This window comes from Lathamus discolor, chromosome Z (genome assembly GCF_037157495.1).
Source record: "Lathamus discolor isolate bLatDis1 chromosome Z, bLatDis1.hap1, whole genome shotgun sequence".
Taxonomy (NCBI): domain Eukaryota; kingdom Metazoa; phylum Chordata; class Aves; order Psittaciformes; family Psittacidae; genus Lathamus; species Lathamus discolor.
The window spans coordinates 76,349,689-76,377,301 of NC_088909.1; the positions used below are offsets into that span (position 1 = coordinate 76,349,689).

General features: G+C 35.8%; 1 protein-coding gene across 4 annotated transcripts in view; it reads right to left on the reverse strand.

Annotated features, from left to right (window-relative positions):
- Positions 1-27,613, reverse strand: part of CNTLN (centlein) — a 199,616-nt gene that overhangs the window by 33,955 nt on the left and 138,048 nt on the right. For all 4 annotated transcript variants that reach the window (XM_065661947.1, XM_065661945.1, XM_065661948.1 and 1 more), the window contains 3 exons: positions 26,737-26,830; positions 25,879-26,102; positions 979-1,143 (listed from right to left, as the gene is read on the reverse strand). In XM_065661947.1, the coding sequence (XP_065518019.1) occupies positions 979-1,143; positions 25,879-26,102; positions 26,737-26,830 (483 nt within the window). The remainder of the gene's footprint in view (positions 1-978; positions 1,144-25,878; positions 26,103-26,736; positions 26,831-27,613) is intronic.

Consider the following 27,613-nt stretch of genomic DNA (forward strand, 5'->3'; position numbering starts at 1 on the left):
GTTATGCATGCCGTGTGTTATAGCCAAGATCAGTAGTACCATGATTACCATCAACAGCTAAGAGATCTGAGCACTACACCCATCTCACATGCTAGTACAGCTAATCCAGTACTCAGATTATCGATACCACTCAGGTAATATGGCCTTTTCTACTAGTTGGCCTTTTGGCGGTGGACTTGAAAGTGTGCCATTTCTTCTAGAAGCAAGAAACTGTAGAATTTTGACCTTTTCTCTTTCTTCAAATATTAAAAAGAAAATGATAGAAAAAAAACTAAGTTTAAAACATTCAGTTGCACATATATTTCCTCCAGTGAGAAGAGAGGAAGAATTAATATGTTTGAGGCAGGCCACCCACTGAGAACGCTCCCACAACAGCACAGTCCAGCATCTACATCAACCACATATAACAGAATCACTTGAAACTGAAAAATGGCATCATCAACAAGCTAGTATTTCCCTACCAGCTAATCTGCAAAAATACAAATACAAAAAGAATGTCTCTTGAAGACAAGAATAGTAGTGAAATACAGGTAACACAACACTGTTACATTATATGAGCTCCCACATCAACTCAATTTTTTGCTCTCTTGTTAGAGGCTGCTGTTGCTTACTTCCTTTTTAAAGGAAGCAAGGACTCAACACACTTCTCACTGAAGTAATTCCACAGCATTTTTCAACAAGATGCATTTAATCATTGTGTGAAAACCCAGCAAGCCTCCCTGTCTGGCTTTTTTGATCCGCACAGATTTTTTAATTGTAACTTTCAGCTCTCCTCCTTATTTCTACTTAACACCTCTCTCCTTAATCTCTCCTCTACATTTCTACTTAACACCAAAGGTTATCTAACACCTAAGCTGCTAATCATTGGCTAAGATACATAAATGATAGCCTATGTGCGTACATGTATACCTGCTTGACCCAGTTATGAAATACTGTTCATATGAGTTACCCTCAACACTAGATAATCTATTCTGTCACCTTTAGTTTGCACTGCAGCTGTTTCATCTCTAAATCAATGTTCTTTGAAGGAGTTGGTGTGGCTTCACTCTTTCCAGCAGTCAGAGACAGATGTTCTCTCAACTTCAATTTTTCTTGTAAATCTTCCTTCTCCTGTTGCCACTTGGCCAGGTTGGAGGTCAACACCTGTTTTACAAACAGAATAAACAATCACAACCATATCCTAAAAATTATATGCTTCTCTGGTTCGTAATTCAAGAGGAATGAAACAATATACATAAAAGTAGTTACACTGCATTGCCATTGGCCGAATTGGCCGAATTTTCTAGTCCACATGAAGATCAAATCTGGCAGGAAAGAGAAGTCAACTACCCCTAGAAACAAGCTTTTTTTTTTTTTTTTTTTTTTTTAAGGCAAGCTTATTTAATTTTGTCTGTACACATTGGTATTTTTGGCATGACAGGCTAAAATTCTCATATAAAATTGTAACAGTAGTTACTGTTAAAACCTGTTTACCTAGAGCCTCCCTGGGATTCAGCAATTATTTTCTACACAGAGCATGAAGAAATACCACCAATGCATATTAAAACGTGGTTAAATGTCAAATCTACTTTAATGGTGACCACTGTAAGCTCACTTGAATTGCTATGTTGACAACTGCTATAAAACATACAGCTTTCTCTTGGCTTTTGTTTTGATATTTGTAGGGCTTGTAGAGGTTAAAGCAAAGTGGACCAGCTGCACTAAATATCTTCTGGTTGGCTGGTCTGTAGTCATGTTGTGTTATTTCTTCCCTTTCACATATATGCATCATAGCCAGAGAACCACATATTCCATAACCTTGACTCTAGGGCTGAGGTACTTAAGTGGTAAAAGCCAAGCTGGAGCAGGACAGGATAACAGATGTTAGTTGTTTATTCCACTGGGTAGGTCTTACCACCCTATACTTCAGCCAAAACGCTTCTCATTTAGCAACATAAATGCTAAGTCCAATTAGCAGATGAGGCTTGCTAGGGATTTAGTTCAAACAAATAACATGCAAACAAACTCTCAGTCTTGTTGCACTTGATTGACAACTGACAAGATTTGATTTTTGCAGCAATATATTTCACAGTATAGAGGTAAGCTTTTAAATTAAGTATTTGTTTTAATTTAAATATCATTGTTTGTTTTGTTTTGTTTTTTTTCCTGTAAAACGAAGACCTGAAATAATCTTTATGCTAGTGGTTAACTTTCATGAATCTGTAGTCAGCCAGAGTCACCAATGGCCTAACAACTCTGGCTCCTTAAGAGGGTAACTACTGCACTATCTTATTATTCCAAAGATTGTAATACCAGACTTTAACATAAGGAACAATTATACAAAATGGTAATTCAAAATCTCTCAAAGGGCAAAAAAAAACTTCCTTTGTGAAGAATCCTGATAAGAATCTGGAGAAGATGCTGCAGTTCGAAATGACTAAATGTATGACCAATTATATACTGGTACACAAAAAACCATGGGTGAAAGTTAAAGATACTATTCTATTTCAAAGCATTTATTATTCAACTCAAAACCAGATTTTATATTACATGACGTTAGCAGAAAAAAACTCTTTATACACGTGTTTATATACACATCATCTGTGTTTATATACTAATCATCTGAAGATCACATATATATCCAAATAAAACTACTTATGTTCATGTTTATTCCCATTATAAATTAAATGAGAATGCTTGTAGACTTTGCATTAACTTCAAAAAATATCACAGATACAAGAAAGTGCATCCTGCATCCACCTTAACAGTACTTCACACTTGAGTGCATTTATTAAAGCAAATGGGCATTTTATCCATATCTCCAAGATAAGTTCTTAGTAAAGGGTTTAATCTTTCCATTTTCTTCTGCACCTGCTGTCATTATTGAATAAGAGATAAATAGTGTTTATGCATTTTCTAACTTTCTATTCCTTAATCTAATATATATATTCTCACAATTAATATTATTTCAGTAGAAGACAAAATGAAGTCTACTTTAATAAGCAAAACCAGTAGTAGCATGGAAAGATAAAGTATAGATGGATATAAGGATTAGGTTAATTTGTCCAGTATAGCCAATATTTCTACATGAGGAACATCATGATTCAGTGACTCTGTAATAAATTATTCATAAAAAGAAAAGGAAAAAAAATCATAGCTAGATCAATATCTCTGATTAAAATTAGAAATGCCCCCATGTCTACCCAAGATACCTTGTGACTCTCAGAAGTTTCTTAGGCTACTGCTGCTGCCAAAATGCATCTGGTCTAAAATGCCATGACTGCAGTGGCTACATTCCCCAAAATGACAGCAACTATATTGAAAAAGAAAGGGCTTTCATGGGGCGGATGCCAAAGAAGACAGTGCTATGTTGGTTACAGAATTTACTTAAGTTAGGAGGTAGTAAAAAAAATATTTCAAATATGAATGTCCATGAATTCAGAAACAGCATCAGAACTACCAGGGTAAAGTGAGAGTAGTGTAAGATGTACAAGACAAAAACCCCCTCAACTTGCAGAAAAAGAGTCATGCAATTGCAATCAGCGATATAGAATCATAGAATAGTTAGGGTTGGAAAGGACCTTAAGATCATCTAGTATCAAGAAGGTTGTCTCCTAACTGCTCTGGAAACAATATAAATGATGTTACAGGATAGATAATGTTATTGCTTTATTCTTCTATTTGCAATATATTGAAAGGTTATGTGAAAATTCTTTATAAATCTATGCAGGATGTAAAAAACAGCACCCTAGCCCAGGCAAAATATTTCTACCTAAAAGATATTCCTTGTATTTACTCACTTAAGAATCAAGTTCATTATGCTGCTGCCCTTCACCACTCACTAAATTTTAGGTCAAGCCTTTTTCTCTTGCTTCTTTTTCAGACATTGGGGGGGGGTGTGTGTGTGGTGTGTGTGTGTGCTCTCCCATGCACACAAATTGCGAATGACAGAGTAAAAAGGATTTACTCCAGGGGAAAAGGTCACCATGATGAAAGTTGGAACCTTAAACACCAGCTAGACAGCTAGACCAGATGTTGGTAAAGGCAGGCTACTGCTGTTACTCCACCATGCAGCAGCCTTTGTTTGCTGCACCTCCTCCAGAGTGTTTTGGCTTAACAGATGTTTATAGATTCAATATTTTAAAATCCATCTATCTTGATCTCCCTGATCCTGGTATACCCATGATAACTCTGTTCTGCTGTACACAAAGGAGTACGTGATGAAATCTCAGTTTCTATGTAGTCAGTGCAAAACTGGCAGTGACTCAGCAATACTTTTTACCATAAGCCCTCTGCTCAGAAAGATAGCTACATGGAAAGCACAATGGATTAATGTAGGAAGCTCCTAGAACGGCCTATTGCTGCTCAGCAGCACAACAAGCCTGTGAGGATCTTTTAGCTCAGTCACCCTCCTCCTGCAACTGGCATGTATGAAAATTTCTGTTAGTGGTGGCTCATACGGCACTGCCACTGCCGTACATGATTCCATACATTTGTATTTGCAGAATATATTATGCAGAATGTATTTGTCCTGGGTTCAGCAGTAGCAGTCATTTTTTTCCTTCTTAGTAGCTGGTACAGCGCTGTGTTTTTGACTTTCAGCCTGGGAACAGCACTGATAACACCGATGATTTTAGTTGCTGCTCAGTAATGTTTGGTCTGACCAAGGACTTTCTGAGTCTCATGCTCTGCCAGGGAGGAGGGGAAGACGGGAGGAAGCAGAGACAGGACACCTGACCCAAATTAGCCAAAGAGGTATTCCATACCACAGCACATCATGCCCAGTATATAAGCTGGAGGCAGTTACCCAGAAGGGCTAGATCACTGCTCAGTCGGGCTGGGTATCGGTCGGTGGGTGGTGAGCTGTTGTATTGTCCTCCCTTGTTATTTCCCTTATCATTATTATTATTGGTGGTAGCAGCAGTGATTTGTGTTATACCTTAGTTACTGGACTGTGCTTATCTCAACCCGTGGGAGTTACATTCTTTCGATTCTCCTCCCCATCCCTCTGGGAGCAGGGGGAGGAAAAGGGGGGAGGAGTGAGAGAGTGACTGCGTGGCTCTGAATTACTGACTGGACTTATACCATGACAGTATTCTAGGCAAAATTATAAAATGGGCTGTAAGTCAGGTATTCTTGAAACCCTTTTTAAGCAATAGCATTACCTGATTTTACTACTTCTTTAGCAATCCAACTATAACTAATATAAATGCCCTCAGATGACTGAAAATAGTATTTGCCACCCATCCTAAAGCCCTGGCACATGAAACATTACAATGTGCATCTGTATGTCTGTAAGAGACACATAGTCAACATATTCCTTTATCTTTTCTCTAAGAAATCTGGTAGGTAATAAAATACACTTGCTCTATGCATAGATATGCATATCCTGTACCAAGGCCTATTTCAAAATCTAACTCTGCTCATCTTAAATCCTATTTTCTCTCAGCTTTAGCTTGATAAGTATATCCAGGATAAGAAGTACTTGTTGCACACATAAACTATGACAGAACTTTTCTAAACATATCAGAAGGCACAGGTATTTATAATTTTACACACTTTATCAAATGTTACAACATAATGATAAATCTATTTACAATATCCAAGGCAAAATTTATTGAGCCAGTCCCATTGATCTTGACCTGTTTTGTTCTCTTCAAGAAAAACCTACCTGATGGGTCACAGAAATTAAAAACAACAACAAGAAAAAACCAAAAACAAACCGAAATGACTAATAATGGTACATTGCTATCTGAAAATACAAAAGATATATAACAGACTAAAATACCAACTGTGCTGCATACTTAATATGAATCACATAAAGGCAAATAACTCCAAATCCTCACTGAAAGTTTTTTTTCATGCAAGCGCTGTAAGTGGTGGATTACTTAGTATTCTAGACATGAAGAAAAAAATATGAAACAGAAAAGTCTCTGCTGACTTAATATGCTAGCCCTAAATTTAAATAAAGATGCCCCAAATCAAGAAAAAGTTATAAATTGAAAAGTTATTTGTCATATATTCTTCTGAAATTTTAGTAAAATTTACATTATCACTGCAATAATTTTTTTTTTCAGCCAAATGCAGTTTTCAGCAGCTGACTGTTTCACAAAATGTCAAGTAAACCAAGGTAATACAGAGGACTTTTTGCCAGTGCTTTAGCTAGTTGTTAGACTTCAGTAGCCTTTAGAGACCGTTAAGTACCCTTTGGCTAATTGGCCAATGGTAGATTAATCCTCTTTTTATTCTAGCAGCACTATTTTAACACCCTTTGCACTCTGTCAGTGTAGTATCTGAATGACAAAATAATATTGTGCATGAATAATAAGCAGAAAAGTTAAATTAACATTTCATGTTTCAAATGCCATACCTATGTGTCAGGGAAAAAAAAAACTTCTTTTAAAGCCACTGACATTCAACTTTTTTAAACAATCTCATGTTGACATCTTTCTGAAGTGAATCTTCCTAATTACTGCTAATTGCCTATCAAGAAAAAAAAAATCTTTCCTTGAAGTGCAGTTGTCTAGTATAGATGAACACAGCTCCAATGTGCACAGTAAAGACAGGCATGACACTTGAGGTGTGCTACGTTATTAGGAGGTCATACTAAATATGGTTTGCAATGAACAAAGCAGCTTTTAAGGATGTTTAAGGCACTGAAAATGTCAATCTCTCACGAAGTGTTTAAATTAGTTCCCAGCAGAGAAATACAGATATCAGCATGCAGATAAGAGGTATATTTCTTATCTCAAGTATTTTACTTAAGAAAAACCAGTTGTCCTATTGATAATGTCACTGTTACACAATTGGAGCTCATCAGTTTTATAAAAGCAATGTTTACGCTGTTATTTATAGAATGGCCCTTTCACATATATAAATAATAAATTCAGTTATCATTGGGAGTACAGTTGTAATAATGAACAAACTCTTATCAAAGTTTTTTAATATCTTCTTATTCATGTGATAGTACTGATCAAGAGTAATCATTTACAAAGGGCTATTTACTGTGTACCACTTCATAAACAAATGTTTTACTTGTAATTTTAATTCAGCTATTTCTTCTACACCTTATAAAAACCCAGAATTATAACATTTAACTATAGTATCTTATAAAATAAAACAATAAAATCAATAAAATCAGAGCAGATAGGTCCATTTTAAATTTCGTTCTATTTTACCTTTTCATTTTTCTAAAGAATGATAATACCACATAGATCAATACCAGAGCACATACATCTATTCTAGAGAAACACACACTCATCTATAAATGAATTGCAGCAATACATTTTGAGCCCAATTCTCAAAAAAATCATCTGATGTTATAAACAATAGACAAGCCTAAGTACAGAACTGCACATCTTGCAACCAATGATTTTTCAAATAAATTATGAGAAATAAGAAAAAAGTAATAATATAGGTAATATTATATATATAACATAAATTATAATATATTAAATGATGAAAATGCTTGTGAAACATCATCTGTACAATGATAACACCAATTCAAAGATAAGGGGTTTGACCTGCAGCAGTTCTATTTTAGCTTGCATTTTCTATTACTTTAATTTAATGTCTCTGTAGGAGTAAATATTGCTGTATCCCATGCCTAATTTCTGTACATATTAAGAACACTATCTTGCTTTCATACTAAAATAGATGCAGCACTCCATCTGTCCTTGCAAATTTCAAAGGAATATAAGGACTATTAACTATGTATGTAACATTACTTATATAAGTAATTTCATTATGATCCATTACATGCTCACAACTACTTGCTTTAATTTTTGTAGGGATTGAATTTCCAATGCAGAGATGCAAATTGACAGAATATACAGATGTGCATGACCTTGTTTCTAAGGCCTTAACATTTCCAGACAAAATTTACAGAACTTAAAAAAATTAATTTCTTAAAAAGAAAAATATTTAGAGTATATTACACTATATCTTACATATTAACATATTAGAAGTATTAACATCTACACAGACTCCACATGGTACATTAAAATAAGTTTTATTACAATTCAATTAAAAATGAGACATTTCATAACATTGTGTCCTACTTGAAAATATCTGGATGTTATGGCAACCCAGCTGTGAGGATTTGGCTTCAGTCCAAACACAATGTTTCCATGTAACCACCATTGTTACCTACACAAATACAACTTGACTTAGGTATTCCAACACATAACATGCCTGTGCACAGTAAGTACTGCTGCTATATATAAGCAAAGACTTTCATCTGGTGCACAAAATTTGCCCTAAGATTTCCACACCTTTGTAATTACTAGACGATATAGACATGGAATCCATGCAATCTTTTAAAGTTAGGACTAGGTTTTACTGCAAAGTTTTTTTGCAGGGTTGAACAGTATTTATCTGATTTTCACCAAACATGAGAGTTGGGGCAAACTCATGAAGCTAGAAATTTGATTTTTTCATCTAGGGTCAGGGATAGTGCTTGCCATATTCCCTCTGCTTAATCTTAACACATCTAAGCACTGCAAATGAACTACTTGCATGAGAGCCAGTCAGGGAATTTCACAATCCCTACAACTCATTACGAATTTAACAGCAGCAATACTAAGTATTCATATGTTTCAGATAACACATACAAATATGCTGCGCTAAAACTCATTGGGGGAAAAAATTAATAATGCTTCCATCTGTTTTCCGTATAGCTCACATAAAATAGAAAGAAGCCAAAATGAAAATGCTATTTTAAAGACTGTTTTTAAACTTTCTTTTGATTTACCCGCTTATTTCCAAAGCATACAGCTTTATATCTTTAAAAATTAAAATTATTTTTAAAGGAAAATATAAGCAAGAAAGGAAGAAAACAGCTGAAAGAATGGTGAAATATTAAATTTAATGTCTCCTCATTTCCATCTGTTTTAGAGAATGAACCATTTGCTATTGAAATACTGCTGCTGCATCTCAAATATAAGCAGACAGGTATTCTGCGCTTATAGGGAAAACTGTTTCATCTCCCGTATTGTGGCCTCCTCTTAATGTATTGGTTTTGTACACTTGAATCTACTTCTCAGCTGCTAACAACAATTTTCTATCAACCTACGGAAAACACGTCTAAAAGATACAAAGGTTTGAAGAAGTGATATAAGTGATATTTTGAGACAAAAATTACTAAACCCCATGTATCTTAGAGGTACAAGAAGCGAGTTACAATATTCAAGGGACAAAACTTTCAAGATTGCTCTATATTTAATTTTTCATAATTATTCAGACATCTAATTTGCAACTGTTTCAGATATTAACAAAAGATGAAAAAATATCTGCAGAAGCTTCTTTCTTTTTTCTGTTTTTTTTTTTTTTATTTTTTTCATGTAGACAGCTGTGTACAGGCAAAACATTTTAAGTGTAAACTGTGTTAGCAAAGTTAGTTACTTAGGAGTTTAGGAAAACTTCTCTCATGTTCTCACAGAGCAGGAAAAAAGCAGAAATACACAACACAGGGTGTGAAAAAAAGGGTAAAACACCTGGAATTTTTGTAGTCATGTAAGGGTGATACTGTGCAAATATTAGTGTATTATTTACATTTCTAGATAAGAAAATAAATATTACTAGCCACTTCTGAGAAGTATGAGGAAGCTGAATGCCTTCTTTGCCTCTGTCTTTACTCCTGCAGACTCTCCCTGAGGGCCCCGGATTTCTATAGCCCCAGAAGGAGTCAGGACAAAGGAGGAGTTTGCTTTGGTAGATGAGGATTGGGTTAGGGATCAGCTATGCAATCTGGACATCTGTAAATCGATGGGTCCGGATGGAATGCACCCACGGGTGCTGAGGGAGCTGGCGGAGGTCATTGCTAGGCCACTCTCCATCATCTTTGGTAAGTCGTGGGAAACGGGCGAGGTGCCTGAGGATTGGCGGATGGCAAAGGTCACACCAATCTATAAGAAGGGCAAGAAGGAGGACCCGGGTAATTATAGACCGGTCAGCCTTACCTCCATCCCTGGAAAGGTGATGGAACAACTTATTCTTGACTCCATCACTAGGCATATCAAGGATGAGGGGGTCATTAAGAACAGCCAACATGGTTTTATGAGGGGGAAGTCATGTATGACCAACCTTATAGCCTTCTATGAGGAAGTGACTAGGTGGAGGGATGATGGTAGAGCGGTAGATGTAGTTTTTCTTGATTTCAGTAAGGCATTTGATACTGTCTCCCACAGCATCCTCATAGATAAGCTAAAGAAGTGTGGGCTTGACGATCAAGTAGTGAGGTGGATCGAGAACTGGTTGAAAGGAAGAAGGCAGAGAGTTGTGGTCAATGGCGCAGAATCTAGCTGGAGGTCTGTGACTAGTGGAGTTCCTCAGGGGTCGGTGCTGGGACCGGTGCTGTTTAATATTTTCATCAATGACCTGGATGAGGGAACTGAGTGCACCCTCAGCAAGTTCGCTGATGACACAAAACTGGGAGGAGTGGCTGACACACCAGAGGACTGTGCTGCCATTCAGCGAGACCTGGACAGGCTGGAGAGCTGGGCGGGGAGAAACTTGATGAAATTTAACAAGGGCAAGTGTAGAGTCTTGCATCTGGGGAAGAACAACCCCATGTACCAGTACAGGTTGGGGGTTGACCTGCTGGAAAGTAGGGAAGGGGAAAGGGACCTGGGGGTCCTGGTGGATAGGAGGATGACCATGAGCCAGCAATGTGCTCTTGTGGCCAAGAAGGCAAATGGCATCTTAGGGTGCATTAGAAAGGGAGTGGTTAGTAGGTCAAGAGAGGTTCTCCTCCCCCTCTACTCAGCCTTGGTGAGGCCGCATCTGGAATATTGCGTCCAGTTCTGGGCCCCTCTGTTCAAGAAGGACAGGGAATTGCTTGAAGGAGTCCAGCGCAGAGCCACAAAGATGATTAAGGGAGTGGAACATCTCCCTTTTGAGGAGAGGCTGAGGGAGCTGGGTCTCTTTAGCTTGCAGAAGAGGAGACTGAGGGGTGACCTCATCAATGTTTACAAATATGTAAAGGGTGGGTGTCAGGATGATGGAGCTAGGCTTTTTTCAGTGATATCCAGTGATAGGACAAGGGGCAATGGGTGTAAACTGGAGCATAGGAAGTTCCACGTTAACATCAGGAAGAACTTCTTTACTGTAAGAGTGATAAAGCACTGGAACAGGTTGCCCAGGGGGGTTGTGGAGTCTCCTACACTGGAGATATTCAAGGCCCGCCTGGACAAGTTCCTGTGTGATGTACTGTAGGTTACCCTGCTCTTGCAGGGGGGTTGGACTAGATGATCTTTTGAGGTCCCTTCCAACCCTTGGGATTCTGTGATTCTGTGATTCTGTGACGACAGAAATTGTGGGGAAGATTCGAAGGCAGGGATGTATTTCAAGATAATAGACTGCATTTAAAAATCACCACTACAACGGTACTGCATATAAATTAAAGTGAAAATTCATCCCTGGATTCTTATAAATGAACCCCACAGCCTTATCTTTGATTTTTAACTTACGTTATCATTGGAACCCTTGCTAAAATTACAGGCATAAATGAACAGTTTGAGTAAAGTATTCCTTACATTACATGTTAAATAGCTGAAGAAACCATCACAAGCAAAAGCCGTATTTTCAGATAATGCATAAATTAAAATATACTTTCCCCTTGTCATGATTATTATCAATATTATGACTCATCTGGGCAATTAATTATTTTCACATACATGAACAGTTTGAGGACAACATTGTGCCTAACCTCTGCAATTCAATGTCCAAGCTTGAACCACACCTACAGCTGCTGTCTCTTAGCACTTGCCTGATTCTCTTCAGCTTGCCTCACTGAGATATACGTGTAGACAAAGTCACACATTTCTCTTTGGTGTACATAATACTGAAAGACCACAGGACCACCCCTGAATCTATGAATTAGCAGAAAACTCTGCACAGGCAGACCAGTTCTGCCACAGAACAGTAAATCCTCTTCCAGTGCCTGTGAATCTTATGACATGATATGGCTAGTCATACAATCTCCAACCCTGAGAAAGAAACTGAAGCTCTTGCCATGTTAGGCATCAAAAGTAGCATGGAGAGATGCAAAATTAACCTGAACATGACACAAGCTATGATAACAGCCCATGATTACCTCATCAGTTGCTAGTGAATCTTCTGCAGAGCAGATCATATGGTGCAAAGCATTAGTAAGGAAGTATAATCATACTTCTCTACCAGTAGCTAGACCATGAGGTTCAGGCACTTTAGGCAAACTAACCTGGCTGCAAAACCAAAAAAACTCTTCTCCTTAGGTTACAAGGAGCGTAATAGTGTGTGACTCCTGCAGGGATGCCAAAGAATCCTATGAGCCTCTACTCATTGTCTGCAACAACTAGGGTCTAAGGCAGAGAAAAATGAGACAATCCCAAGGACGGAATGTTGTAAATAACCATTTTAGAAAAGAATCTCAGGTGCAGTTTCCAGATTCCAGATACCATTTTTTGTCTATTAAGTACTCTAATTTGTAACACTTTTCTGCTGTTGTTGAAGATACCTTAGTTCTTGACTAGTATTATTTTACACCTAGAAAGACAAAAATAAAATCAAATGCATTTTGAAGGCTCATGCATCTTCCTTGGTAAAGTGACAAGAATGGCTGTACTCTTCTCCTTTGTGCTTCTGGCTATGGATTTGTCCTTTGGAGTTTCTTCTTGTAGTGAAAGGGAGTAGCCAGGACAAACAGAGCACGGGCATTAACTTTGAACGTACAAGCTTAAACAACATATTTTGAGAGCGAGAACGCTGGACTAAGATGCAGGATCTAACAAAAATGTTTTGCAGTAAACTGGACAAAGAAATCTCAGTTTGGAATGGGTAAGAAAATAGGGCCAAACACAGGAAACTTCTGCTTTGCAGGAGACCTAAAAGTGCTGAACTAGTAAAGAAGATTAGTCTTCTGCAATCTGGAGGAGGTAAAAAGAACTCTAGGACTAAGTATTTTTTTTCTGACATTGTTTCCCCAAGGACAAGATGTGGGAGCTATTGCTATGGTCCTACTCTCTGACCATTGATACACCTCACTAAAAACCAAAGAGTCATAAACTGCATGGAGGAAAAGGAGAATTTGGTGTTCCAGGAAAAAAAAAGACTTGCAAGGACTAGCTGCTAGCTCCATTGCTCAAACTCTTCCTGTGCTAGTTAAGTAAAAAAACCAAAGAAACAAACCAAAACATAGTCCTTCCAAATAAGAATGAGGACAAAAGAAATAACTGTGAAAGACTGGTAACGATGTAATGAATGTATTAAATTTACCACATGTGCAAAATTTAAATTGAACTACAGTGAAGATTCTCCTGGCAGCCTTCTGCAGTTCTTCAGTGCCCTCCGAGAGAAAATTTCTCTTATGCCTAAATCATCTTTCTTGAAAAATTAAATCTGTTCTCCTTAAAGGAGATGGAAGCACAAACTGACCACTATCCCTTTTAAATAATCTTCTATGCACTGCAAAACTATTTTGGCTGTTACACTCCTTCAGTCTTTACCAATGATCTGTTATTTTATAGATTTCCTTAATTATACTCCTTCAATTTTTTTCTCATATTTAACATGTTTGAAGCCTAGAATTGTTTTTTCCCCCTCCAATATGTGTATTTCATGTGTGGTGTCTAAAATAAGACACAGTATCTCACAGAGTGCCTTGACACTCCTAACTGCTAAGTAGCGAAATAAATGCCCTCTCTGAAATTCCCTGTAAGAAATAGTGCCTGACAAACTGGCAAGGGTTTACTATGAAGAGTGGCAGATTGACAAACAGGTGGCTTTCATGATTTGTAACACCATCTTCAAGTTCCTGAGAAACAGACACTGGTGTTTGTCCAACCTGCGGGCTTTTGCTAAATAAACACACATACCCGCAAGCCACCCCCCTGCCCCACAAACCAGTCAACTGCAATGTTTGCTTTTCCACAACTTACAAGTTGCATCTCACATATGTCAATCTTGTAAAGGGAAGGATAACATGTAAAAATACATGCATCAAGTATGAACATTTTAAAAAGCAGAGGCTAATTACATTTCAGTGGTAATTCACTAATGATATTTCATTTAAATCTGGACTTGGTCTGTGGTATTCAAACTACAGAAATTATCTTTCAGAAATAAAAGAAAGCCTTGCTATACTTGGGAAAAAACCTCAATAGGCCAAACTCAAATCTTTAACTTCAGTAAAAACTATTTCTTCTTGCCTTAGCTAGTAATTGATTTTTAAATCGAACAATCAAGTGACTTTTCTAAAGATTTTAATGTTTAGAATTGAAAAATGTTGGCAAGTATGACAATAATTATTTTTTTCCTTCATGGCTAACTTTCAAATTACTTTAGAAACCAAAACTTAAATTAGGAATTGCATCTTTTTGTGTCTTGTTTTCACTTTAAAACAATTTTTGTTTTTAAGGAGAAGGTGCAACATCCATTTGCAGATTACACTGAGTCTATTGCTGAAACACTACTTACAAAAAATGTCTGGAAAAGTCACATTTGACTTGATATAGAAGTTTGCTTTTTTATTATTTACCTTAGTTTACATTATGTTTTACATGACAGGCTTTTGATACTAACAAAAATGCACAGCCTTTTTCAATCATAATTTATAAAGAAACCAAACCTCTAAATATAAGCATTTTGGCAGGTTTATGTGTAAATAGTCACACACCCTTTCTGACCACTGCTTACTGAGATCCTAATGGCAAACATTTATTGCCACACATCCCCAAAGGCAAAGTGAAGCAAGAAAAATTAAAATCCTTTAGGAAATATAAACAGAGTTTCCTGATTGGAGGCATAAAGGAACTGCCAGTTTGCTACAAACACAACAGAAATTATAGACTTGCAATGTTTAGATCACTTTAATTAACTTAAAATATTGTTCAAGGGACCTAAAAAAAAAACTAGTAAAACAACAGCAGGACTATATTGTACAGAGTGTTCCTAGTGATAATCATACTTTCTCCAACACCTACTACAAAACACAGACGTTGTTTTAACAAATACCACTTGGCTGACCTAGAAGATACGACGAAGGAATAAGAGAGTCACGTCCAATTCCTCATGGATTCTCAGCTTGGATCCTGGTTTTTGCAGTTTACCTTATGAACATGATCCGAGTGACATTTCACAAATTCCTGGATAAATGTTGCTACACTCTGCCAGCAGAGATACAGGCTGTGTCATGCACAGATCAATAATAGCACTGTGTTTCATCAGCCTCAAAATCGAAAGTGCTTCATCTGGCAAAAGCCGTGGCCCTGGAGGATCTGACATATATAAACGGAATACCTTACACACAGTGTCTATCTACTACAAAAGCTGCCAGTGTAAAGACAAGTCTGGAGATACACAGTGAGTGTATGTAAATAAGAAAATATGTATTTGTATATATTAAGAAGTTTTTAACTCCTTGTGAAGAGGAAGAACAAACATCACAAAGCAGCAGTTGAGAAATGGAAACAAAAAACTAAAATTTTACAGTAAATGTAAATGAAAATAAAATTTTACAATTCTTGACAGAAAAAAAAAATGCAGTCAGGACAATCCAATATTTGTAATCTTGAGGAATTTACTGTAAAATCCCTTTTGAACTATACACAGTAATATGTATGACAGTGGGCTGCAAATAAAATGCACTCTAAGCTACAAATAATGCCTTCATACCAAAATTATGAAAAAACTTTTTTTCAGGGAAACTACTCAAAGTAGAGGTCCTGAGACTGTAAATCATCATAAGCATTGTAATTGCAGTTTCAGACTTCGACATAAGCCTTCTTTCTTAAGTAAAAGAAATTTATGTCTCCTGCTGCTTAACTTTCCTCATGATTACCTTAACTTTATTCTCCAGGCACAAAGCTTGTAAAATTTCTATCTTCAAGTAAATGCAGCAACTGTAGATTTTTAATTGAAATTACTATTTATCAGAATGCTTTTTCCTTTTCTCATTGTTGATTTAGTTTTCTTTTTTTTCCACCAAAGTTTCTATTGCAAACAATACTTTGAAAAATAAGTATTTTTCTTTGGAAGCCAAGCCTTTAACGAAGTATATCAGCTTGAGTCTTTTATCAAGATTTTGACTAAAAAAGATCATCTGACTCTGTCTCCCCAGTTCAAATGAAAAGCTCTCTCCTTTAAATATTTCACTACTACCTCACTAAAAAACTGTTTCCTTACACACCACCCTATAGGTAGACAAAAGAATATGAAAAAAATATTAAAAAATTGTAATTTACCTTTTTCTTTTCTAAATTTACCTTACCAAGTTACGTATTACCTATATGAGGCTTTAGCCTTCTCCCAGCTCTACAATCAGTAACTCTAAATGGATGTACGAGACCAGTGTAATCCTAAATTCTGTGTACGTCACACCACAAAAGCTATTACTCCTTCTTTTTTCATTTCTTCTGCTAAAGGCTAATTCTCTTTTAATGTTCCTGTTGCACACGGTAGAACATTCATTTATCTTAGGTCACTCGCTCCATTTCATTATCTATTTTCCCTGTGCCATGAGTCTATATTTGTACGTCTTGCATGGTGATGGCTTCTTCCTCTGCCTCAGAATTTCTTTTCTTTATAACCTGATGTTTAAACATCATTATAACACTCCCCTTTGGCTTCAGTTAGACTCTTATAAAATACTGGTCTAACTTTTCTTAAATCTATCGTCCATGTTTACGTTTTATTTCACAGCACCATTAAATGCATTCTGGGTTTCATCACAAAAATACTGTTGATCAGCTGTACTCTATGAAGTACACACATTTCTTCCCTCAGTTCCACAGATAAATGAAGTGTTACTGAAGTTGAGAACATACCTTCCTGTTTGTACTTTTCATTACCTCAGTTTATATAGCTCAGTTCACATACCCTCTCTCTTCCCATCTCCATTTTTTGTTGCTTCCTACAGAACAGAATTTTTATTTTATTCCCTGAAGAAAGACTGCCCACTGCTAACCATGAGCAATTGATTTCTTTCTAATTCTTTCGTTTTAGATTAACTGTCCAATATAATTGCAATTCTCTGACTCCAATTGGTAATGGTCAATTAAAGTCACATAAAAATTACAAACCTCATATCTGGTATGATTCTATCTTGTTTCAGTTCTATGCACTTGAATATTTTTTCCAATTTTCATTTGCTAGACTGAAGACTCTTCATGCAAATATTTAAACTCCAGCTACCTTTCAATTTTTAAACTCCTTTTAACTTTCTGAAAACATCAGACTGTTCTTTGGAATGGTGTATTTTCAGATCTTTTTCATGAGTCTTCTTAAAATGCTTTTTACTTTTACCAATGTCTTTCTTGGATTCTGGGTTAGAGATACATAGGGTATTCTAGGAGCACTCAAATCATGCCAAGTGAAAGAAAATACATTCTCTCTGCTTCTATTGTATAGCCTCCAGTTTATATATTCAAGGACTGCGCTAGTATTTTTCACAATGGCAATGGGAGCTCATGCTCAGCTCATTACCTACTAGGACTCTCATTTTTCTTCAGAGTCCCTGGTTCCCAGGAGACAGCAATTCAGCCTTGCTCAACATGAACTTGAGCAATGTATTGGTTTTCATTATGATGTAATGATTTCCTCATTAAAAACGCTGTGAGGTCATAATGATCTATACTTTTCAATCAGCCTCTGGTGATGATTGAAAGCTTAAAATAGCTGTCAATGACTGAAGATATCCTCTTACACTGGCTTGGACTTTTTACATTGCCACTAATTTTTAAAAAATGATTGAAAGATTTTACCTATCAAACAAACAGCAAAATGACTGTCATATATTTCATAGTATATCCAAATAGAATAGATGTGTAAGGTGTAAACCATTATCTTGGGGAAAAAAAATAATGTTATCATTCATGTGAGGGATCAACTGAAAAATTAATTTCATGGTACGTAAGATTCTGAGCTACTGCAAATGATTAAGTGGTACTCATATGCACCAATTTAACCTTAAGGCATGAATTGAGACACATAATCTACACTGTTCCATGTGTCAATGCTTAGCTCCAATCCAAATACTAAGTGAAACCAACCATGATGATCATTTCTGGAATTTAATCTCATAGGTACATTTTAATACAAGCAATCACTGTTACACAGGGACACACAACAAAAATAAATGGGTGTGCTTGTAAGACTTCTAGATACTTTCAGGTCATAGAGCCATTTTTGCAATCCCATGACCCTGCTCCTTCAACTTCCAACTCCTCAAATAAGGAACAAACCCATCTTTTACCAATTCACCTATTATATGCACCTATCTACCTTGCTAACCATGCTGAGCACCCTGCTCCACCTATCTTATGTCCCCTAGCTTTACAATGAGGGATGATTATTGACCACATTAGGACAGGAGCAAAGGAAAGGGAAGTAGGGTAAACGGATGCATTAGGAGAGGCCAGGAGAATCAACTCATGCTCACAGTAGTAGGAAATACAGAAGCACTTCCTAAGTGTTTCATGACTCTTGAAATCTTGCAAACAGAGGGAGAGAATTCAGACTTTCAAGGTATGATATACAGCTGCTAGAAACTCAAGGCATCTATTTCTTGCACTTTAGTAGCACCTATATAGAATGGTACACACAGAATGGTACACAGACTGATAATCTATCAGAATACTAAATCATACAATATGATAACTATTACAATATAATGATATTTCAAATATTACATTCTCTAGTGTAACTCCTTCCCTGCAAGTTCAAAACACAAAAGAACCTCTCACTACAGAGAGGTCTATATTCAAGACTAGAGCAAATAAAATTTATTTTTACCACCATACACAGGCGGTCTTGAAATGCCATTGGATTCAGTGGAAATAAGCACATGCATGTGGTTAGTAAATCACTTTCGTAGTTAATGCTGGTAGTTAGTAGTAATTAATAATTCATAGACCACTCCAGTGAACAAGCCTAAAAGTACTGATCCAGTTGCAGCCTAAACTGGTTTTCTATGGCAATCTATGAGAAAAACAGACTGCCAGTGCTGAAATGTAATCTGTCAACATATGAATAATTATTCCCAAATAAATTGATTTTGGGGGGTAAAATTTGATGAGGAATAAATATCATCTGACAAAACCTTGCATTATCCTCAGAACTTTACATAGTACTGAATGTTCAAGAACCCAGTCTAGTTCTCTGCTTAACTTCAATAAAATGATCAGATCAGACTGAATTTAGTGAAAACACTCCTGTGAGCACGAAAGGGAATTCAATTACAAGAGTTATCTGTTGAGCTTTTCCAGGTCTCAGATAGTATCTTATTCAGGAAATTCTGGGGAGAATAAACTACAAACTCAGTTCTATTTTTTTTCTAATAATAAGATTCAGTGCACAAGGAAAGTTTGTTTAAACCAAAGGGAAGGTGAAGAAAAATGAACTACATATCACATGAAATCTATGAAGAAAAAAATTACAGGATAGTATTTTCCAGTGATTACTATAATACAGTATATACTGTTATTGTATTATATTATCAGATAACTATATTACATGTTCTTATACACATGTATACTGTCTCTGTTTCTAACATGACAAGAACATGCTAATCTTTATGACACAGATTTTCTTTTAATACAAACCCACACTTTTTACAATTTCTACATGATACAGCAGTGTAAACAGTATTGAGTGTATCTATGAACTTCATGTAGTCTCCACAATTTGTTCTTTATATTTTTCTAGAATTTACCTTCCTCTAAGTTATTTCATTTTGTCAGCAATATAATACAACTTTCACAGTTCTAGTTCATGCGAACTGCTCTCTTTAATTTATGAATGAAACTCATTTCCTACATGCAATGTACTTCAACTGTTGTTCATCAATAATTCAACAGGTCTTTTGTAATTTTTCTTCAGAGATCAATATAAATGCAAAAGGTATTTTGCTTTATTTTTATTTTGCAATGACAGCACAGTTTCATGATAAATATATTTTAAGTGTCGTTCTGTTAACAGAACTTAGTTCAGGATGCTGTAAGTTTTCAACGCAGCAAATTACAAAAATAAATAAAACGATATATATATTTTTTTTGTGGAGTAAATGCATTTTAAAAGGCTAGTTACTTCTATGTTTATCATTTCACATTCCTCATTTTATTTCCAAGTTAACTTCTCTGACAGAGTAGAACATAAAAAAGTTGAGAACTGTTTTAGATCAGCAGCAATGCTAAATCAGTAGTTTACCTGAGGAAAAATTATATAGACATTTCCCCATTTAGTAACCAAAAGCTTGAAATGTATCTGTTTAGCTGATCATGTTTATTTCAGGCAGAATTTTGGACTAGGACTGGAAAGAGGTGAATTCTAGAGTCACAGAGCATCATCTGACTCTATTTCCAGTCTTTATACATGTGACATATAGCCTCATTTTCAATTTATTAAGCTCAACAAGGGTCTAATAAAACTACTATAAAGTGGAATCTATTCTTAATATTGCCAAAATATGTGTCAAAGCCTTCAAAAATTACATGTAGGACCCTGAAACAGTACTAAAACACCATGAAAATTTTAACTTTAAAGTATAATGCACACAATTTTTCCTACCTACAGATAATGTTGCCATTCAGGTCTGGAACACTGTGGTAAGTCCAGAAGAATGTCTTTCTCCCAAGAATACACAGGCTGGGCTGTGTTTTGAGTTTTGAATTATCTACTGTGCCCATAAAGAGGTCTTTTCAGGGCATGCATACATAATGACAACAGCGATATGACCTCAGAAGTGAAAAGAAAAAAAAAAAAAAAGAATTAACACCCAATCAGATTTTGAGAAGATTCAGTCTCATACTGGTACATAGTTTAGTTCAATTATTATATAAACCTCTGCTTTCTTACACTGTATTTGCACTCTGCAAAGGTCAGGCAGTATATCCTGTTTTATCACATTTTTATTCCTTCAGGTTTACCTTTTCACTTCTGCTGCATTTTAAGAAAAAGTAAAATAGAAATTTTGCTGTTGTGATTTTTAAATATTTTTACAAACTGTCTTTACTTTTTAAAAAATATTGTGCCTGAAGATTATGGTTGCTGCAAATTAACCAAGATTACTCTTGGTCAAAGTAGCTAGGACAGGATAACCTGTACACTTCTAAAGAAGGAGAGGAGGAGGAGAAATCACATTTCTTATGATGTTATTGGGGACAAAATTTCCCTAAGAAGCTTCACAGTTCTTTGATTCGTTCATTTTTTTTTTATTTTTTTTTTACTACTACTGTAGTAAAAATAGGAAGTCAGAATTCCTGCATACAATACTGATGTAGCAGCAATTTCCTGCACAGTTAATCTGTAAAAAGTGCTATTTAAACTTAAATTGAAGTCTTCCAAATTTTATTTCTTCTAAATATTTTAATAAAATATTATCATTCAGGTATTCCGTAGGTATGATTAGTATCATCTGATGTATATAATTAAAAATATCGTTTCATGCAACAGAAAGAAAAACCCCCACTTAATTTAGAAATCATGACACTGAATGCAGAAGCTTTCTTATGAACTTAATAAAAAATAGCACAAATGTGCTGGAGTATTTCCATGAAAGAGGAGTCAAAATAAATTGAGGACACATGTTAAAGTATTTTGGGAGAAAACAACTGGATATGCCTGTGAGAATTTCTAACTGGACAATGTTTATGTAGAAAGTCCCCCAAAACTGTAAAACGATTACACATCTGCTGTAATTAACAAAACTGAGGAAGTTCCAAAAGCAGTTTTATCTTACTGCAGGGTAATTTCAAAGACCATTCAGTTTATAATCTCAAGCTTACTCCTAAAATTTACTTTAAGAAAACTACAGACATACAAAAATTGTTACGTAAATGAGAATACATCTCTTAAGAAGGGAAAAATCCCTTTATGAAAGCCAGAGTCAAAGTGACATCTTTGTATAAATAATAGTTAAGTCAGTAATTTACAAGGCATCTAAAGCAAACATCAGTTTAATCTTTGTTTCAATGTAATTGCTGGTTCACTCATATTTGGGTACCATAAAAAGAGTGAAGCTGTGGTGCTGAATTTGCAGATGCAACACTGAATTCTGAGCTGTTCTCTATAGACTGGGCAACAAAAAGTAGCCATGAGTATTTGTAAAGAAAGCCACAAACAAACTTTAAAGAATAAAAAGCTTTAGACTTTTCACTAGTGTTTTACTCTTTCGTTTTTTCATGCTCACACCCTTCTATAGCTGAGATAAACTTTGGGCAAGCGATTTCTATTGTAAATGCAAAGTATGAGCTCAGGGGAAAAAAGTTCCCTTAATAGTCAAAGAAAATTGAATGGCTAAAATACAGTTTGGTGGGATTTTTAAAATGCTATCAGAAAAAATCCTAGGCTGCATTACAGCTAAAATATGCAAAACCAAAAAAAACCACCCCAAAACTAAAACCAAAACCAGCTCCTTTTCTTCCCAGTTCATCAAAAACTTAAGGTATGTATCTGCAGGAATGCATCTGTGCATCTAGAAAAATTTACTTAAACCTTCACATTTTTTCTTTCCAAAGGATCTGTTGGTGTTTGACTGGTTGACGTATTTCCATTCTTTAACATTCAGGTTTCCTGCTGAAATAGAATTACACAGGAACTTGGCAAATGCTTATGGCATTCCATTAAGAAATGCAGCTTTTCCTGTGACATTACCTGAGAAACATTGGAGAACTGATGCAAAAGATCCTCCGGTACTTTTCAGCAGTGGACCTGTGAATGGCCTTGACACGAATAAGATAAATAGTTAAGATTTAACCCGCTTATGATTTTCATTTCTTATTCAATATACTTTGCCTGAACTTTTGCAACAAGAATGACACCTACTACATAAAATGAATTATAATTACCATGTTGTATGCAATAAATATACTCTTCTTAGAAGCAGTCAGTGATAGAAATGAAAAGAAGGGGCAGTAAGTCTTAGAAAATAAAATCCTGGATTTTTCCAACAATTCCTTTCATACATTTTTCTAAGAAACTAGGAAATGCTAAATCCCTTTGCTTCTACATTAAGTATCAGCTCCAGCTGTGATTTCTGTACACTGATAGCAAATTGTAACTACCATAGTTCTGTACAGACGGTCTTGACTCAGTGTTGATGTGAATCCTTGGAGAATGCAAGCTTTGATCTCACATGTGCAGTCACTTTACAGTCATTTTTGCAGAAATATGCAAAAAGAAAAAAAATGGCTTTTGCAGAATCAAAAGAAAGCAAGAAATCCACATTGCTGCAGAGTTTACAAGGCAAAACAACAACAACAAAAAAACATCACCTGCCTTGAATCCAGCATTCTGAACTCCTACAAGCAAACAGACAAATATACACTCACATACACGCCTGGGTGGATCTTCAAGAAAAATACACAAAACCATACATATACCTACATTTCTGAAAATCAACAGATGACAGACAGTCCTTAGTTTGTATGAACTGTAAAGTCTGTCTCAAAATGAATATCTAGAACATTAAAATCTTAAGTCTATAGTTGATTTTCTAGCACTGGATTCCTTGGGGATTATAACAAAGGACTGACTGCACAAAAATCTGCCCTTGTCTGCTAATGGATCTATTCTCTTAGCCAAATTCAGGCAACATGGCATCTCATCCAAGACAAGATATTAATGCTTACTGTTGGTAGAATGGGTCACTTTAGCCCAGCATTACAAGTTCACTGTTACTGTAAGATAAGTCAGAACTTTACGATTACATATTTAAGCTTATTTTTGGATATCAGACATTTTTGACACACTTGAAGTATTTAACACTCTCCCTAAATCGAGAAATTGCCTCAATCTTTCAGTTTTTCATGGTCTGTTTGCTTGTTTTTTACCATCTACCTATGCAAGAAAATTCTAAAATCTAAAGTAACAAGCACTGAGAAGAAACAATGACAACAGTGTTCTTGCAAGTAAAAAAAAGAACCACCAAAAGTTATTTCTCTTGTGGTATCTTAATACTCAAATATCTTAGTGTTTCTTATAAAAAAAAACCAAAATAAAACAGTAACCCCCCAAAGAAATGTGTGCTTTAAAATCATTTGTTCTGTCTAAATCATAGTTTTCTCTTTTAAATGTGAATGTACCCTGCAGTGACCGTGTAGGTTCTTTACCTGCTTAATTTTCACTTGGCAAGTAGCCCAAGCCTCTGCTTTAAATTTCCCACTTGGTAGCACTAGTATGGCACCTGAAGAGTAATTAGTTGTAAGAAAGGGAATTTGAATTGTTTGCTGAGAAGGAAAAAAATGTGCATGCCTAATAAAGATTTTTCCTTGAGTACCTGCAACATCATTTATGTATTTTTGCTTAGAATGCACTGCCCTTTAAACAGACCAGTGACCACTATTTTTTAAAAAAACTTTCCAGAAAAACTGAGTGAAAAAAAACTTGTTTGATTTGAAGACTGTGCTATTTCACTTTTAGTCAGTTGTCTACAATACAGCAGCATTTATCTTGACACAAATTTTACCCCTTTCTTTTTAAAGTTTCCTGATAATGGCCTTTTTTATTTTATTTCTCATGTTGCTCTCATATAGACACCTAAGGTGTAGTCTTCTAAGAAGTCAAATCATGAAGATGTCTGAGCAAGCAGAATATTTTACCTAAATTACACATATAACTCTATGCGAAGTTTATACTGTCCATGAAACTTTACATTATGATACTGTCTGTGAGATGGGCAGATCTCCATTGGTTCCAATGACCTTGGAAACTCTTTTTGAACAATTCATTACATATACATAGTTATGCAAAATGAGTAACAGAAATGAGGTTTTCCCTCCTCTAGAAATTAGCAGTTCCCCAGCCTTACGAAAGTGAAAAGTGCTACTCCTGGTACTGCTTCTGCCTTCTGTGCAAAGACAGAAATGCGAAGAAGTTTGAGGGGGAGGGGATTTGATTTCTTTTTTAATGTCTGCCTCCTTCTAGCAGGTCCATCTGTTGTAGCACTATAATTCTGGAAGCAGGATGTGTGTGTGACCAACAGGAGACAATTACTGCAAAAGTGTTTGTTGATTCAGCTCTATAAAGGGCAGGCCAATCACTACAGTATGAATAGAAAAGAATTCCAGCTGAGGAGCTGCATATAGATTAACACAAAATACATATATATAAATGAGTATGGGGAAAACTAGAAAGGAGTAATAGTATGGAAAAGGATTAACTAGGAATGAAGACCAAAGTAGAGAAAGCTGTCATCTTTGAGGCTTTTAACCAAATGTTTTACTAGTCTGTATTTTTATAAATCTTGTTCTCTAGCTTTCCACCTTGACAGAGAGTGATGGGATTCAATCAGTATGGAACTGGTCTGAGAAACCTTTGGAAGAAAACTCCAGCTGCCTTGAACGCTCTGCTCTTGGAGCGTACGAAGATGATTTCTCCAAAAGTGCCTGCTCTGCACAGAGGAATGGGTTCTAGTACATGTGAACTGACCAGATTCTCAGGAAAGCTCTCAGGCCACAGGTTAAAAGTTAAACTTCCCATACATATTTCAAAGAAATTGTTCCCTGTGAGGGTGGTGAGGCACTGGCCCAGAGAAGCTGTAGATTCTCCGTCCTTGGCAGTGTTCAAGGCCAGGTTGGGTTGGGCTTTGAGCAACCTGGTCTAGTAGTAGGTGTCTCTGCCTGTGGTAAGGGGCTTGGAACTAGATGATTTATAAGGTCCCTTCCAACCCAACCCATTCTTCATAAGAGTTAATTGGATCAATAGTAAATCAGGCCTCAGTATTATTTGCACATAGTAACTGATCCAAATCTCACATGCTAGTATAAATAATAATATATATAATATAAAGCATGCTAGTATATAACAATTCATAATCTTGATCATAACAAATTCAGAGACAAAAATCAATACTATCAAATTTACACAGAACTACAACAACCGAATTAATCTGAACATTGCAAAACAGTATAATGAAAAGGAGTTTACCTCTATGGTCAGTTTAGTAGTTTGAAGTCTGCGATCAGCCAGCTGTAGCTCATTTGTTAGTTTTTCATTGTTTTCTTTAAATACCTTCGCAGAAGACACTGCTGTCTTTTTTTCATTCTGTAAAACAGCTAGCTGCTGCTGCAGTGACTTAATTCTTTCATGTAGTAGAGTAATAGGGTAGCCGGGCTTCTGGACAATGATATTTCTTCTTTTTGTTCTGTTCACTAAACATACAACAGAATGTTACTAAACAGACAGATCATCATAAATAACATGATTTCTTATTTTTCTTCACTCTTTAAAGCACTGCTCTAGCCAGTAAAACATTTCTCAGTATGTAAGGTGGTAAATTAATTCAGTTAACCTGTAAGTGCTCTATGTAGTTCTTACTCTGAAGTGCAAACACTGCTAACTCAATAAGGACTTGGAAGGTCACTGCAGCTCAAGTTTCTGATCTGATTCCGATCCCTAGAAATATAGGCTTCAGTACCTTGTTAACAGATTTTTTTTCTTAAGACCTAAACCACAATACAGATAATTTTGTTTCATTGGCTAAAAGGGGCACAAAGAACAAAAGGTAGTGAAAAGCCTTATTTCAGTAAGTAGATTCAATGTGTGGGATTTAGTAAAAATAGAGTATATTTCAACTGCGCAAGAAGACATTGCTTGACAGTCACTTTGTATATAATTCAGTTTAAAATAATGAGCTGTGAAAAATACACTCATGTAAATTTAAGCAAGCAAATCCTGCAACATTATTTAAGTGGGTTTGTGTAATATAGAAGAGATTTTGGAATTTCAGGCAGGAATGCTTTGCCAGTCTTATTTACAAGTTGTGGAAATACATAATATTCCTACCTTTGTTTAGAATTGATGGACATGATGTTGTGAGACAGCAGATCTTCCTCCTCTTGGAATGTAATTTTTCTAGGTCTTTATTCTGTGAATGGCCCTAAATGAAAAGCAAAACCAGAAAACTGGGAATTTTTCATTATGACACTCCCACCACAATACTCCAAAGTATCCTGTTTGAATTGAAACAACAAAAATTAGTTCAAATAATACACAATATCCTAATTATTTTTAATTTGAAAATCGGTCTTACCAGCCAGCAAAGAGCACAAATTTCTGCCTTTCCCACCAAATGTAGAATAAGAAATGAAAATCATAACCCTTCCCAAAGAATCCCAGAGGAAAATGAAGTGTCTATTAATGACTAAATTATAGGCTGAAGGAGAATGTTCCTTGCAATATGCAAAATGAAAATGACCACAGCACGGCTTTCTCCAAAATCAAAGTACTATTTCCCTGTGTCTTAAATGCTCAATGTATTTTAAAACACTTTTGTTCTGGAATTCTGCACCATTTATCCAATTTTCAAAATCTTCAGTTTGCAATCTCCATGTGATATCATGCAAAATATTTCTGGTAATATTCATAACTAAAACAGCTGTTTATAAAATTTAAAAGAGTAAACAGCAACAGATTATCTATTAAATTTGCTGACATTGTAGGACAGCATAGCTATGAATTCTAGATTTGTACAGTCACCACCCAATTTGAAGGACAGGGAAATAGGTTATGCTAGAAAAAAAAAGAAAAGAAACATAAGTGCCAACTTTTCAGACTAAAACCTAAGCAAAGGAAAACAAAGGAGGTCAAGTTCTTGTAGGTCTGTCCCCTTTGAGTGGTCTCATAATTATTGTTTTCCATGTATCAAAGACCACAATGGAAA